This window comes from Micromesistius poutassou (genome assembly GCF_964030765.1).
Source record: "Micromesistius poutassou genome assembly, chromosome: 3".
Taxonomy (NCBI): Eukaryota; Metazoa; Chordata; class Actinopteri; order Gadiformes; family Gadidae; genus Micromesistius; species Micromesistius poutassou.
Genome location: NC_140273.1, coordinates 8,254,640 through 8,271,572, shown reverse-complemented (window position 1 = coordinate 8,271,572; position 16,933 = coordinate 8,254,640). Strand labels below are relative to the sequence as shown.

At 44.6% G+C, this 16,933-nt stretch overlaps 1 protein-coding gene across 1 annotated transcript in view; it reads right to left on the bottom strand.

Moving 5' to 3' along the window:
• Positions 1-5,068: 5,068 nt before the first annotated feature.
• Positions 5,069-16,933, bottom strand: part of LOC311340549 (bifunctional heparan sulfate N-deacetylase/N-sulfotransferase 4-like) — a gene marked incomplete at both ends in the record, with an annotated part of 36,421 nt that continues 24,556 nt past the window's right edge. The window contains 7 exons of the mRNA XM_084465415.1: positions 5,069-5,077; positions 5,513-5,623; positions 7,743-7,845; positions 14,524-14,633; positions 15,499-15,669; positions 16,018-16,192; positions 16,276-16,286. Of these exons, the coding sequence (XP_084321541.1) occupies positions 5,069-5,077; positions 5,513-5,623; positions 7,743-7,845; positions 14,524-14,633; positions 15,499-15,669; positions 16,018-16,192; positions 16,276-16,286 (690 nt within the window). The remainder of the gene's footprint in view (positions 5,078-5,512; positions 5,624-7,742; positions 7,846-14,523; positions 14,634-15,498; positions 15,670-16,017; positions 16,193-16,275; positions 16,287-16,933) is intronic.

Below are 16,933 nucleotides of genomic sequence, written 5' to 3'. Positions count from 1 at the left end.
TATATATATATATATATGTAACCTGGCAAGAAACCTGGCAAAAGAGCTGAACCTTCAAGCTTTTGAAGGTTCAGCTCTCTTGCCAGGCGCTCAAGCTGAGATCCCCTCCTTCCCGTTGCTCTTAGCTCAGGGTTGAACCAAGGGGCAGCTCGGGAAAAATGAGCACGCCAGATTTTGTGTGGCACGTGAAGGTCAAGAGCAGCGCTCAATTGTTGTGGAAACTGACCGTCATGTCGAGGGAGAGAGGGGGGCGCTGCACATGAGTGGTAGAGAGGTGGAGCCCGGAAGGGTTTTGGTGTCCAAGGACTTTCTTCAAGAATTCCGACGGCTTTGGGTTGCAGGCAGGCCAAAAAAACGGCAGGTCTGCAGGAACTCAGGGACGGCCAAGGCCTGCAGTCTAAATGCTTCTACACGATCCATCTTCAGTTATGATGAGATGAAGGGCGAGGCCGCTGACATGCTGCCAGAAGAGTCAAGGAGCGTGAGGAACTGGAGGGCTGGCGAGGTGAATGGTGAAGTCGCCCAGAATGATTACTTTGGAGGTTTGGAGGGGACGGAGAACATCAGGGATTGTGGGTATGAAGAGGCATTTGTTGCTGGAAGAGAGGAGACTACTACTTTCATGTAATGAATGAAAATATGTATGCATACAAAAAAAAGAAAAGAACTGGGCGGGCATAACGTAGCTAACTGACCCTAAATAAAGTCAGATACCAGTTACACTCCATCATGCTACGATGAGAAGCATTAGCCAAGTCTTCAGGAACAATATTTTCTCCATCAAAAAGGGTCCAATTTAGGCTCTGAAATGTCTATGTGTTAAAAAACTATTTAAAACAAATTAGTTTATTGATTTATTTTTGCCTCATCAAGCTGTTTTCAAATCAAGCCTTTTATAACCTCCTGTTGCTGTCTCATGGTTTTACACGTGGCAAAAGGAAAGGAAATAAGAGTTGTCTTGGTGGCAGTGTGCTGACATCAACAGAAAGCCTACCATTAAAGCACATGAATATGAATATGTTCCAAATGAGTGGTCCATATAATACATTCTTCCTCCAACATCTCTTCCAATGAACCCCGGCCCTATAAAAAGGTAATATCGATGGCACAATGCCAGATACACCTTCTATAGCTCCGGGCTAAACTACAGCACATCTCTCTCTTAGTATTAAATGTCTTCTGGACCACGGAATCTACAGTGAGACTAATGCTGGAGCGTTTTGCCCCCCACACCCCGGGCAGCTTTCCCGTTTGGGGGGGGGGGGGGGGAGGAGGGAGATGAGAGGAGGAAGGACAGCTCAGCGGTAACCCTGGGCCCAGGTGTTTCCGCTCGGCTGGTTTCCCATCTCCGAGAGGAGCTCATTTGGAGCGCTCCGTGCGAGATGGAGTGCGGGGACAAAGCCAGCGGGCCTCACTCACCTTGCCCCCCGTCTCGCTGCTAAACGAACAGCAGCAGCTCGGCGTGCTAATTCCGCATTCCGTTTTCCCCGCACCCGTCACACCATTAAGAACCAAGAAGGCCGCCAGGTAAAGAAGGCGCCATACATTTACCATTACCATTTACTTTAGATGAAAGCAGCTCTAGTCACGGCAGGGGCTGTGCAGGGGCCCAACGGTGGTAAGTATTCTTTAGGAAGGGGATCTCTGGTCTGACTTTTTCTGAGGCCGACCTTCAGTGAAAATGCTGGAGAACATTTAATTGGAATCCTGGCAGAGATGCCTGAGGTACATAGATTAATAAATCATCTTTGAAGTGTAATAGAAACTGTTCGGAACGAAGGAGAAAGTTATTACGGACCAATAAAGCGACTTAGACAGAGATCGCCGAGAAGGGGGCGCTCTGATGAGATCATTGAAGACGATGTCAGAAGACCTCCCCCTGTGAGGAAGAGGAAGGCACCGCTGATGAAGGGCGCAGGCCATGGTGGGTTGCCTGGTTTCAGATCAAATGCAGTTCTCCTGACTGTAATAGCTGGCTGTTATATAATGCTGTTATATAAAGTAAGTGTGGGCTCCTACCGGCACCACCGGGTGAGAGGAGCTCTGTGGAGCGAGGAGCATCCCTGGGTGACCAAACCAGCCTCGACAGCCCTACATTCATCATCCTCTCCTTTCCCCTCTCAAGTTTCACCAGAGCAGAGACTCCAGAGCCATGACTAACTAGGAGCCAACTGTCTGCCTGGTCATCTGTCTCTCTGCCTCCCGGTCTGTCTGTTTTCCTGTCTGACTGTCCATGTCTGTTTGTCTGCCTGTCTTTCTGTCAGTCTGCCTGGCCGTTTGTCTGTCTTTCAAACTGTATGTCCTCCTTCATGTGTGTGTGCCTGTCTGTCTGCCTGTTTCTCAGTCTATCTGTCTGTCTGCCTGTCTGTCTGTCTACCTTTCTGCCTGTCTGCCTGCCTGTCTCTCTGTCTATCTGTCTGGCTGACTGTCTGCTTGCATGTGTGTTTGGTACCCGGTCTGTCTTATAACTCCACTTAGTGAAGAAGACTCCTCAGGTGTCCATCGTTTTTAACGGCGGACTCACACCTTCACAGAGCTATTCACAGCGACCTCCTCAGACCCTGTCTGAGCTGGGAGAAGCTTGACCAAAGGTGTGGGGAATTGAGAAAATAAGATTAAGGCACACACGCACACGCACACACATACATACTATGCATGCATGCACACACACACACACACACACACACACAAGTAGCCCGTCCGCACCCACGCACACACGCACGCATGGAATACTTCGGTGTCTGGGTTTCTCTCTGGGAAAATGGACACAAGAATGGGTTTAGAGAACATGAAAGCAAACTCAACATCAGATCTAATTCAAACGGACACCCTGTAATATCCTTTGGGTGACATAGGGACAGAATATACACTTAGGATGACTAAGTCTCTGCACTTGTATGAATGTGTGTGTGCATTTATTTGTATGTGTGTGTGATGTGTGTCTGTGTGTGTGTGTGTGTGTGTGTGTGTGTATAGTACAATCACTGCATTGCCAGCGTTTCCTTTTACATAGATGTTTTTAGAGAACTGAAGGAATGCATGAAATGTTAAATTGAACAAATACACTAGTTGTTTTGACAGTAGTATTTTCAGATGCATTGAAAGTATCTGGTTCATTGGGATGTAATTGGAAAACATTCAACATATATCCTCACATCTAGAGCTCTAGGAATACATGTATACATACATACATACATCTTATCACCTATTAATTTAAAGCTCTAGCTATTAAAAAAAAAAATTCTGTTTCATCAAAACCCTGCAAGAGATCCCCTAGTTAATATTTTCCATAATATGAAACGTTAAAATACAATCTTGATGTGAATACAAATGTTGACCAGCAGGGAGAGCAGTAGGAGGGGATTGATGCAATGCAATCCAAAGGCGACTAAATTGAATGAGTCAGGTAGAAATGATCAGATTTGGTTACATTGTATTATATGGACATTACAGAAGTCTAAGTCTAATTCTAAATATTGTATTCAATTCCCTTTGTTTTCTCACTTTACTCGCTCCAGGGGCTGACTCACCTTTGACAGCATTCCTCAGGGTTATGCGTGCTGTGCGTATTGCATTCGTCATGTTGTTCACTGATTGTGTGTTCAATCTTCACTTGTGTAAAAGCAGTTTAAAATGGATCTGCAAACTACACAAAATCAACAAAAGTAAATGTAATTCGTATGTGCATCTCGTTTATTTAGTTTATCATTTGTGTTTGACATTAACATTTGCATTCAAAATTGATGCCAATCGAATAGGCCACTGGATTCATGGAAAAAAAATAGGGGTTGGGATTTAATAATACATGACAAAAACAAACAGGGGAGAAAGTCGGGCGATGTTGGCTCCGGACTGAAACGGCAAAGATATGTCCTCAAAGTGGTAGATCTTCCCCTTCGATCCGTCGTCCCTCTGGAAAGTTCATTGCAGTCCATCTCAATCCATCTCCTGGAGGTCACACTGCCCTCACACACAGTGTCCTCAGTCCTCTGAGATGCAGTACTGTGTACTCATACTGTGTATTTGAGTAGACACAGTAAAGTCCTGCAACCGTTACTCTGGGAAAAAAATATATACTGTGAGCGCTATAGGAACGCAAAACTCCTGATGTACGTATCCAGAGAAATCCTCCCAAGGCCTTACTCTGGGCCAACACTGACTGTAACGACCAAAACCAGACGCAAAGAAAAGAAAAAACACAAACATTTGACACGTATATAACAATACAGAAGAGTTTGTTGGCTGCCTTGGGTCTATACTGGCCCATCATCTCGCTGCTGCGCCAACAAAGGCAACCAAACTACTCTAAGATCCCTCGATGAGTGAGAACACAAAAGGACAGAATGTAGTGCAAACATCTTGAATACGAAGACCAGGCACAGCTGACCAGCGCTGCCCTGGTATCATAAATTAAAAGCGAAAACATAGCAAAATAACAGAGAACGAAAGAAAGGTTTCAACAGCCCTCACAGAATCACAGCTGAGTTCCCCAACAGGTTCCACAAGAGATCACCCGAAGACTCGTATCTGATTGGCTGGTTGGTTTCCCTCTCTCCATCCTTATTGGTCGGTTCCATTGCTTTCCATAAGCACGTACCACAACGTACCCCATAACCAGGTGAAAAATATTCTCTATATAGTGATCTTTTTTCTTTGTTAATCATCCACCCATCATCCATTCATATTTTCAGCTATCCCAACTATTTCACCCATACACAATCCATGAATCCACCCAGCCCATCCATCGATTTATCCATCCATCATTCATCCTTCCATCCTTTCATTCATTCATCGTCCAATCCCTTAACCCATCCATCATCGATCAATACTGTCATCCTCCCTTCCCCCTGCTCCTCTTCCACCCTGGTGTGTCCGTCCTCCTCTAAATGTCTGTGTGACCCTCCCTCCCCTCCCCTCCCCCGGGTGAATATCCTGGGTGCTGTGAGCTTCCAGCTCCAAGGTGACTGCTGTAGGCCGACAGGAAGTGCAGTCACACTTCTGTATCCCCCTCAGCCCACGGCTCCGCACTCTGCCTCCCGCCGTCAGTGATCACTTCCTGGTTCAAAGGTTATCTGACCTTGGAGAGGACGAGAGCGGTAAGGACACGGAGAAAGTCACATGTTAGAGATGTGGGGATAACATGGCAGGAGTAGAAAGATGATGTTATAAATACGAGGACGGTATGTTAGAGATTTGGAGATAATATTATGGAAATATGAAAAAAATGAATGCAAATATTAATGTTATATAAATATAAATATACTGTATATAAATATAAATAAACAAATATGTTTATATATAACTGATGTCAGAAAACTAACAACAACATGTTATCATGGTGTGTATATAAGTATGTGTTCCAGGCAACAGCTCACTTGCTCTAAAGTGACACCAGTCATTCTGATCCCAGATTGCATGATTCCTTCCTAACACTCATTAAGGGTGATAGGCAGTGGTAATATGGGGCCCCTAAGGGCGGAGCCACTTTGTGGGGGCGCTTGATTTGTCTCACCTTCTGCAGCTCTTCCCTCAGCCAGGAGGGGAGGGGCTGTCCCAGGCGGTGCAGCAGCTTTGACAGCTCAATGTTGTGCTCCCTGTAGTGCCTGGACAGGTAGACCCGTGCCTAGAGAGAGAGGGGGGGGGGGAGATATGGGGGAGAGTGAGAGGGGGAGGGAAAGGGAGCAAGAGAGAGGGTGAGGGAAGGGGAGAAAGAGATTAATTTATTTAAATATGCATCAGCTTTGGCAATGTAGATGTATATTTCCCGTGCCAATAATGCTCTTTCGGATTGATTTGATGGAAAAAAACAAAGAGAGAGAGAGGAGTAAAATGAAAGGATGGTGCTGGGAAGATATAGAGATAAAAAGGTGGATTCAAAGGAAAGAGAGACGATAAGAGAGAGAAGCAGAACCAAGAGGAGAGAGTGTGAGACCGGATGAGTGCAGGTACCAGAGGGTACAGGATGGAGAGACACAAGGAAGAGAATGGAATGTTCCAGAGACAGAGCGTAAATAACATTTCTGGTCCACAACAGAGGAAACACATGAATCAAGCGCTGCCATCTTCAGACCACTTCTCTATTCCTCTTCCATTGTAGTCAGGGAGGCGTTCAGAAGAAGCAGATCAATTGGTGCAGAAAAAGTAAGGAAATGATATGAGGGATGCATGCAATGCATTATTCTCTCTCTATTTCTCTGCATCTATTCCTCTTTTAGTATTAATTCGTCCCGTCTCGTTCACTGGCAGACTTCTTATACATTTCCATTTCGCACCAAATCCACATAGCACATAAAACATGCTTTTTGTGTTTGTGTTTGTGTGTGCATGTTTGTGTGTCGTGTGTGTTGTATGTTTGTTTGATCATGTGTGCGTGTTTGTATGTTTGTTTCCGCATGTTTGTGTGAGTCGTGTGTTTGTGTATGTTTGTGTGTGTCCTGTGTGTGTGCGTGTGTGTGTGTGTGTGATTGTGTGTGTGCATGTTTGTGTGTGTCATGTGTGTGTATGTTTGGTGTGCATGTGTGTGTGTGTGTGTGTGTTAAAGCCATGTGTGCAACTCTTTCATCACTATATGCTCTTCATTGTGGAATCAGCGGCAAAAACGAGATTAGACGTTACCTCCTCGATCAGCCCTCTCACTCACCGACCTTTAACCCTTCCCCTCTCTCTCTCTCTCTCTCTCTCTCTCTCTCTCTCTCTCTCTCTCTCTCTCTCTCTCTCTCTCTCTCTCTCTCTATCACCATCCCCTCTCTCTTTCTCTTTGGCTCTATCCATGCTAATCTTGTTACCTACCCCTGCCTCCCTCTTTTTTCTCTCACTGTCTCTATCCCTCCTCTCTCTCCTCATCTCTCTCTCTCTCTCTCCCCCCTCCCCCCTCTCTCTCTCCCACTTCCCCCCCTCTCTCACCCTCTCTCCAGGGTGTTCAGTGTCAGTATTGAATCCCCATAATTAGGTTGTAACTTCCTGGCTCAACGTGATTGGCTGACAGATTCCATGCTGGGTCTCCCCCCCTTGGGAAATCTCAGTTCTGCGAGGAATCAGGTCGAGTCTCTGCCAGTGTTTTTTTTTCTTGATATCGAAACAGTCTAATTCTGTCTTATTATTTTATATCTAAATAAAAAAGTCATGGATCTACTTAAAATGGAAGGCCGGTAAAGCTCCTCTTATCCTCTTATTAGAATTGCTTCCAGAAAATTCCTTCTCGATGAACATTTCTCAACTTCAACCTTCTATGAAACATACTTTATAAAACCATATTTTGCTAAAACTCCTAAATCCTCCTAAAATAATAACTTTGGTAAATCTCCTTCTATACTTTTGAAAATCTTCTTGAAATGCACTTCGGTACTATACTTCATGAAACAATATCTGGCTACAATCTCCTAAAAGTAGTCCTTTTGGTAAATCTTCTTCAATGAACTATACTTTGATAAATCTCCTTCTTAAAACGATAATTCTTTAAATTGCCTTTTGTAAGCAATAGTTCGGTAAAACTCTAGTTCGATTTTGATCAATCTCCTTCTAAGGCGATATTTTGAAGAATCCCAGACTTCTATAAAGTCCTTCTATAAGCTCCCTGATATCAATACTAAATTATCTAATTCAGTATTTTGGTAAATTGCCTTCTAAAAAACGATACTTCAGCACGGGTCTGGAGAATGATAGTCACAAGCCAGTAGCAGCAACAGCACAGGTCTGTAGTGTTTCATGTGTGTGGTGAAGGAAGTGTGTCATGATTGGTTTACCTCGGGTTCCATAGGCGGGTACTTCCTCCCTTTGCTCTTGCCCAAACACTTTGTCCTCCCTCCTTCCAGCAGCTGACACCAGAAGCCTTTCTGAGGGTCGAACCTGCAGAGAGAGAGAGAGAGAGAGAGAGAGAGAGAGAGAGAGAGAGAGAGAGAGAGAAAAGAGATGGATAATTACAGGGTTGGTGTAGAATGGCAGAACGAAGAAGAGAAAGAAAGAGAAAAAGAAAGAAAGAGCAGAAAGAGCGCAGAGTGTGAAGAACATGATAGAACGCCATCAATATTAAACAGGCTCCAAATGTGTCGACCGCTATGACTCAGATACATCCGGTGAAAGAGTCGTGAGGAGTCTACATTCAGGAGAGAGAAAATACAGAGAGAGAGAGACAGAGAGAGTGACAGCGAGTGAAAGAGAGAGAGAGCGAGACAGAGAGAGAGAGAGAGCAAATACAGCGAGAAAGAAAATACAGAGAGCGAGAGAGAGACAGAGATAGTGACAGCGACTCAGCGAGAGAGAGAGAGAGAGAGAGAGAAGAGTCAGAGAGAGCGAGAGAGAGAGACGGAGAAGAGACAGAAGCCTCTAGTGCGCTTGATGACAGGGTGAGAGGGCGCGTAGGTGGAGGGGATTTAAAGGAAGAAAGAAAGGAACAGGCTTCAGTCTTCAGGATCCTTCAGACAGCTGTCATGTCTGACAAGAGGACTGGATGAGGGGAAAATTAGGCTTTTGTGCAACTCAATCCTGGCTTAAACACACACACACACAAACCATATACACACACACACACATACAGACACACACACACACACACACACACACACACACACACACACACACACACACTAAAGACTCTCACTCACACACCCCCGTTTCCCTCAGTGCCGTTTAGGCGACAGCTCCAGTGGGCTGCTCCCTGGTCTGGGTCAGATGAAGGGGTTCAAACCCTTTCAAACGCCCCCCCCCCCCCTAATTCTGAGGGAGTGTACTATTTATTCAATGTTATAATTTACTCAATATATAGAAATGTTGCACATTTTTATAAATGGCATTTATTTTTTAGCAATGACAGGTTTTACATTTTCAAGCTACGATAATCCAGGGTGGATCCTTCTGTGAAATAGCCCAGTTTCCTCTCAGCTCCATCCCGGCTCCAAAAGGATTAAATCACGTTGTTTAATGGAATTAATCAGACAGAAGTGCACCACACAAGATTCGCAAACATATGTATTCGTCGTTGCCAAATCATTTTTCAGATGCATTCTAAATCAGTCTGTTAGTCATTTCAAATGCTTCGTCCCACTCCGTTCATATTAATATTTATATCTCTGCTAATACACTTGTGTGAATCTTGGGACGACAAGCTGGTGAGAAATAATGTGACAGAGAACTTAGAGCTCAATCCTACACTCTGCTCCTTCAAGACGCTGAAGGGCCTTATGCGTTTTGCACAACAATAGATTTTCTAAAAACGAGGATTTGTTGGGTAAAAAGGAAGGTAGCCTTGCCAGGAGATGGGTTTTAAATGTGCAGAGACATTTTCTTGGGGACAAAACTCTAAATGATGCCAAGTCTACAGTGACCATCTGCTTGTTAAATAAAAAAAACAAGTCCATGGCTAATAGTCTTTAAATGCTATGGTGGCGTCCCGCTACCAAGAATCCCCAGCAACAATGACTATGGGCGCGCTCTCAATTTAGCAATCCGTTCACACAAATGATTATAGTGGGGGCTTTTACTGAGCAAATATATAATTTGCGAGGAGAAATTATTTATTGGGCGAAATAAAGTGAAGCAGCACACAACTAACACAGCTTTGCTCACAAAAGCTGTCTTTGCTCTCGTGCTCACAAAGTGTTTTCCTACTCGCCTCGATATCTGCCTGCGTGTTTTTTTCAATTTGGCACTAAGTGGGCGGAGCCAGCCATGGCCTTTGTACCCCTGAATGTGATTTGCCATTAAACGTTTTTACACTGCCAAATATGCCTGTCTTATGCCCGCCTTTTTCCCAGCATTTGCGTGTTTACACTGATCAAGCTAATATACCAGCTTGACTTCACACCACAATTTACCCTCTCGGACCCTACACATATTGGGGGTTTCATTTTCATGCAAATGCAATTCGACGGCTAGTGGCTTGAATAATGAAAAAATAAAAACATTCAGAGTATGCAAATTATTCTAAAGAGGTCTACTCTCCGTGCGTAGCCCCGCCTACTCCAAACAAAACAAGAAAGCCGGTTTCGTGACGAAGGCGGATTATACCCCCTCAGTTTTACACAGGCAAGACAGTCAAATTGCAGGATGTGCCAAGCAGCGACCGTACCGGCTTGGCAGTGTAAAAATGCCTATAGTATCCTTCAACGTGATCCGATGCTCTGACCCAGGAGTCGGCAACCTATGGCCCGCGAGCCACAACGGGCACGTGAGGCCATTTAAAAATATAGATTATTTTATGTAATTGAGTAACCACAAAGCGGGATAATGCATAATGGTAAGAAAATAATAGTTTGTTTTGAAATCATACTGACCTAATGACCTAGATGAGCGGGAGATGATACCGCTAGTTCGCCAGCTATCTTTTAAGTTATAATGGCAATAGCTAAAAAAAAGTAGGCTGTGTAATAGCTTGTTTGCATTCGATTCCTTTTTTGGACAAACTCATTTGGATTTTTGCATGAAAGGACCGAGTTGTATGCATTCTTTGCTGTGAATTTGCCGAATTTCGAGTGTATGATGTCCGAAGCACGACATGAGAAGAATTTTCGAAGATGAGGCGGATGGAGTTGAGTCAATCCAGAAGGCAGTGGCCCAGTACGAGAAGCAAAGCAGTGTGTTTACAACCATATGGGCCGCCAAAAATCACACGCAGTGCATCGCTAAACAAGGGAAGCCATTCTCCACTGGAGGATATATAAAGGAGGCTTTCCCCAGCAGTTCAGAGGTTATATTGAGTGGATTACCAAACAAAGTCACAATCATCTCCAGGATTAAAGACATGCTTGCGAGAACTGTAGAAAGGCACATTAATGATATCTATCAATCAATCAATCTTTTGGCATTGTCACTCTGGACAGGAAGACGAGAAGCCACAGTGACGTAATAAATAAATAAATGTATATTATGTCGTATCAGGAATGGGAGTCTGTGAATTATTTTTAAACATTGTAAAGTGGCACGGGACATCTAAAATGTGGCTGACCCCTGCTCTGACCTATCACATAAAGACAATGGATGAATTTTTGGATTCCAGAGAAATACCTGTGGAAACTTTTCTATATTTTTTCCATATATATATATATATATATATACAAACATGTATAGATATACATCAGAATCGCTGCTTGATGAGATTATTCCTGTCTTACTGTGTGTTCACACCAAAAGACACATTTTTCGCCTGGTCGCGCTGTCGCCAAAGTTTTGTCGCGCGACAAATCATAATCCTTCGCTGTGCAGTTATGTCAGGCGAATTTTGCCGCGTGACATCTTTTGCCCAGCAACGGTGCTTCATGCCAATTCATTCTCAACCATGAGATAACCGTCATTGCATGTCTTTACCTGTTGTGGAAGAGGGAGAGACGTCGGAATGCCCATTGTTTATGGGTTAATAATATAATCCGGAGGTGCACACCACTTTTGGCCGTGATATTATATACAGGCCCGGTTCTACGGGGGTGCATAAGCATGCATTGCACCCCCAATTAAATTGTGTGCACCCTCTATTGAAAAAAGGATAATGGATATCCGAAAATGGCTAAATAAGAACACTGCAGAATCAACGTCACACATTAACCAGAGCAGGAAGGATGGAGACAATTTGGATCACGGAATAGTTGACGTTACTGCGGCTTCTGTCAACTTCAACGTTAGGATCGCCGTTGTGGAGGCTAGCGAGGCTAGTGCTAGCAACACTAATTCACTCTAGTTTATTTTAGTAATTCATTAAAGCATTATGTTCATAGCACAGAAACAGAAGATGAACCCATATTTGCCAGTTGTGTTGTGATTGTATTTATTTACAATCTTGTGAAAGGCACCATTTATTACTGATTACTTTTTGTGAAAGTAACATTACTAATTGGGTTTTATCTGTCAGCATTAAAAGTTTGGGTAGCAGGAGTTGGAAAACTAAACCTAAAAATGCAAGACAGAAAGGCAGTACAATAAGCACTGACATTGACATTGAAGAGTGTTGACATTTAGTGGTTGACATATATAAACACAGAGAAATTCAAAGTTTGAAAGGGTTCTTTCCTTGTTCTTTCCTTGACTAATACAGCTTAAATGTGTTTTATTTTTAAGATACAATGTGAATGACAATGTAAAATTGTTTGCTATGTCAAATATACTGCCACAATTTATTAAAAAGTGGGTTATTTTTGCATTGCAGTCACATGTGTTTTTTTTTTCAGGGTAGAATTCTGTTCTTTTTTACACCTACACCTGTCCCAACATGTGAGTACAACTACCCAGAAGTGCTTGTCAATCTACTGGTAGAAAGGCCTAGTGTAAAAAGCGAAGTCTGAACTGAAGCTGGGTCGCTGGTTTTAGTATAGTACTGGTGCACCCCCTCTAATCTCAGGTGCACCCCAAGTCATTTTGTTCTGGAACCGGGCCTGATTATATATTATATTATATAGATATTTATATATTATATTTAAGCAATAGATCACGACAGGCTGTGGTATAGGGTCATTATACCACAGTTAAGGGGCGTTTTCCGTCCCGACACGCAGCGGAGGGACGGCGACCCCCTTAACTGTGGTATAATGAACGTATACCACTGACTGAAGTGATCTATTGCTTTTATAAAATGGTTACGTAAGTATGGCGAAATGAAAGTCATAGACACCCTCAATTTTAAAAAAGCTAGAAAGTCGGAAAAGCATTTTTTTTAACGAATACAAAAAAGTAGTCCCTCCTGACTGCCTGCAAAGTGTACGGCGGTTGCTATGCAACACACTGTAGCGTCCTTCAGAGAGAAGGCTAGGCTAAAGACGGTAGCTTGGTTCGCCGGCAATTTAGCCTACTATCGAGTTCACTCACCGTGTGCCTATTTTTGCCTATATTGCCCTTTACAACATTTCCACCCTCTCCATCAATCAACATGTTTTTTAGGCTTCAGTGAACTATGCTATTGCTTTTATATATAAATAAACAACAGTTCAAGTTAGGCGCGGAGTGATACTGAACTCTGTAAACTGAACGGGCGTCATAGCTGTGTGTCAGATCGCTTGATTTAAGCCACCTGTTTTATAATATATAATATCATATTATATTATATATAGAGCTCCGGGAGTTGCAAACGGCAACAATCACGTTCTCCTCCATGCTGCGGTTCACTGCGGAGTGCAGGGAAATGAACGTTGATTGGCTGTCATCACGTGAATGTTGCGGCAAAGTTAAAATATTTCAACCAGCGAAAGTGTCGTGCTGCAAATCCACGTGAACGCGCTCGCCCGTGACAGGGCAAAATGTCGCGCCGTCAATCAAATCTTGTCGCAGGTTTTTCTAGCAACAAATTTTGCCCGATTCGCGTCTCTACGTTGACTTTGTATGGAATCATGTCGCCCCGTCGCATTTGGTGTGAATGCACAGTTATCATGATTCTACGTAATAACATTACACTAGTGGAAGTGAGGCAGGGCTTACAATTTGTGTATTTTTCAATTCAATAATACTTTGGTAATTCCTCCCTGAATTTTCCTGGTCTATTGATTGATTTGATATACTCCCCAAACAATCATCCAAGCATTTCAAGGTGGTATGTTGATTTGTCAATCTGGCAACACATAACAAATCACATTCAGGGATACAAGGGTCATGGCTGGCTACGCCCACCTAGTGCCAAAAAGAAAACTCTGCGAGCACGACAGCAAAGGCACCCCCATTTGAGCATGGGGGTGTCAGTTGCTTCATCACTTTATCTGTGCGCTCAATGAACGATTTCCACCTCACAGGTTTTACTATTGCTCTTGCAAGCAGAGAAATACTGCGCTCAAGTGCAGTAATAGCGCTATTATCGCACAATAATAATTTGTGTGCACGCATGTGTTGGTTGTGCACGTGCAAAGTCATTTTTGCTCCCGATTTCTGGCAGTGATATGCCGCCATAAAAAGCATTTACAACTTACTGACTAAACAGAAGCGGATAACTTCCACATGAAGCGGAGCTCATACCCCAGTGAACGGTTTAAACTCAAAGAGTAGAGCAGGGCTTTGAATGCATTCATGCACAGCGGAACTCATGAGTGACTTATGAGTAAAAGCTGCACGCTGACTACCTGTCTGTCTCTTACTGTGTTTTATTCCCACAATCAGCGGAAAGGTGCCCTTGTCCCAGTACCCAGGGGAGAAGACAGGGGAGCAGCCGAGACAGAGAGACAGGGAGGAGGAGAGGGAGAGGGACAGGGAGAAGGAGGAGAGAGAGAGAGAGCGAGAGAGAGAGAGAGAGAGAGAGAGAGAGAGAGAGAGAGAGAGAGAGAGAGAGAGAGAAGAGAGAGAGAGGGAGAGAGAGAAAGAGAAAGAGAAAGATGGGCGGTAGTAAGTAGAGAGGGAATGAGACATGGAGTGTGTGAGAGAGAGAGAGAGAGAGAGAGAGAAAGCAAGAGAGAGAGAGGAAGAGAGAGAGAGATAGGGAGAGAGAGAGGGAGAGAAGAGAGAGAAAGATGGACGAAAGAGACAAGAAGAGGGGACACCAAGGAAAGAGGAGACGTACATGAGGGGAGAGAGAGAGGGACAGCGAGAGGGTGAGAGCGAGGGAGGACGAGAGAGGAAACCTACGTGAGTGCCTGGGAGTAGTTAAAGTGAGGGGTGACGCCCAGGAACTTCTGCACCTCATCCATCACCGCCACCGGGTCACTCCTCAGCTGCTGGCCGTCGATGATCAGGAGCTACACACACACACACACACACACACACACACACACACACACACACACACACACACACACACACACACACACACACACACACACACACACACACACACACACACACACACAATTATTATATTTGAGTTATTATTAGAGATGAGTAGGTATGTGACTGTAATCTCTGAATATAACCTTGTGTGTTTTTTTTTACTGTTATAAGTGTTGATGTGTTCTCAGTGCGCCTGCAGCTCACTATAACCCAGCATGCAAGGACTCGTTCCATGAAGTTTAAAGTAATGCCGTGGTTTCTATCCATCCGTTGATGTGAAAAACCCAGATGGTTGACAGCCAGAGATTGAATGGCTGCCGGCTATATATAGCATGTTCTTAGACGTTAATGTATATGTTTCATAATCACAAATCTCCAAGAAGAAGGAGAAAGAGGGGGGCGTCCTTGAGCGCAAAGCTCAAGGACGCTCATGTCAAATCAGTTCTGACATCTGGTCGCTGTGCAGCAAGGACTCAAACCGACAACCCGGACCTGGAGACAAACGCTCTGAACAATGAACATGTTCTTCTTCATCTGTATATTGGTTGCAAAAACAAGCCGACAAGCTCATTTGCATAAAAACCTGATATGTGGCGACCTCATATCTAATGAATGAATTCGGGATACATTGCGGATATAATGCTGCATTAGCTGAACACGTCTTACATGGTGCATGGTGGCTATTAAGTACTGCACTATATAAGGAACCAATCAAATTTCGGAACACACTACAAATTGGCCACACACACCCAACACACATCCACAACAGTGGACACACAGGTGAGCACAACAGCACCCTGGGGGTGGTGGGGGGGGGCCTGGGCAGGGGCCTACCTGGCTTGCGGGATAGTGGGTGAGCCAGCGCTCCATGTGCGTGGCATAGAGGCCGGGTGTGAGGCAGCGGCTCTGCAGCGACCTGAGCTCGGCCGGCGCGCCCCGTCGCGCGGTGATGACATCATAGAAGTTGAAGCGCAGGGCAGCGTGGTCCTCATGAGCCCGCTGGTGCTGCCGGGGGGGGGGGGGCGGGAGGGGAGGATCAATACACACCAGGGTGTGTGTGTGTGTGTGTGTGTGTGTGTGTGTGTGTGTGTGTGTGTGTGTGTGTGTGTGTGTGTGTACCTGGTACCAGCTGTAGGGCCTGTCTGAGGGGTGTGTGTGTGTGTGTGTGTGTGTGTGTGTGTGTGTATGTACCTGGTACCAGCTGTAGGCCCTGTCTGAGGGGTGTGTGTGTGTGTGTGTGTGTGTATGTACCTGGTACCAGCTGTAGGCCCTGTCTGAGGGGTGTGTGTGTGTGTGTGTGTGTGTGTGTGTGTGTGTGTGTGTGTGTGTGTGTGTGTGTGTGTGTGTGTGTACCTGGTACCAGCTGTAGGCCCTGTCTGAGGGGTTGATCAGCAGGGTGATGATCTTGGCTTTGGGCAGCAGGGCGGCGGCGCGGCGAGGAGAGTCCTCCGAGGGGAAGTAGTTGGCACTCTTCTCAAACAGGAAGTCTGTTGTGGTGTTGGACGGCACTGGGAAAAACTCCATGTACCTAAGACACACACACAGGAAGTAAGTAAACACGGCAAATAATGACACACACACACACACATACAACATAAACAGACGCATGACCTTTGTAGACACTGCAAAAACACGCACACAAGAAATTAGAACACACACACACACACACAATACAAAAAATGTAAATGGACAAACTCACAGAGGGAAAGACGAACACACCAAAAACATAAACGCTAACACCATACAACAACAAGATGTTAACACAAAGAGGTAAGTAAACACATACACGCAAAGACATAAAAACACACACACACACACACACACACATACACACAAGCACATGAACGCACTCAAAAGACATTAAGGAAACAAACACACACACAAGACATAAACACACACACAAGCAAATAAACAAACACACACGCAAGCAAATAAATATGCATAGAAATAAAGCTGCAAACACACATACACACACACACACACACACACACACACACATACACACGCCTACAACTTCGCTATCATCCACCCATACACAATCTTGTTCAGTGCACGCGGCGACACACATCGTGTGTCTACAAAATGATTCTGTCTTTCACAGTTGGATGCAAATCTCAAAGTCACAAAGCAGCCATTATGAGCTCCACTCCCTGAGAGACGGCAGCCCGCCCCTGAAACGCTACCATTCCCCTCCTTTAATTCTCTTCCAACCATCTTAAGAAAACGGCAGCAGCTGTCGCTGATTTGGTTTAATGGCTGCTTGATGGGC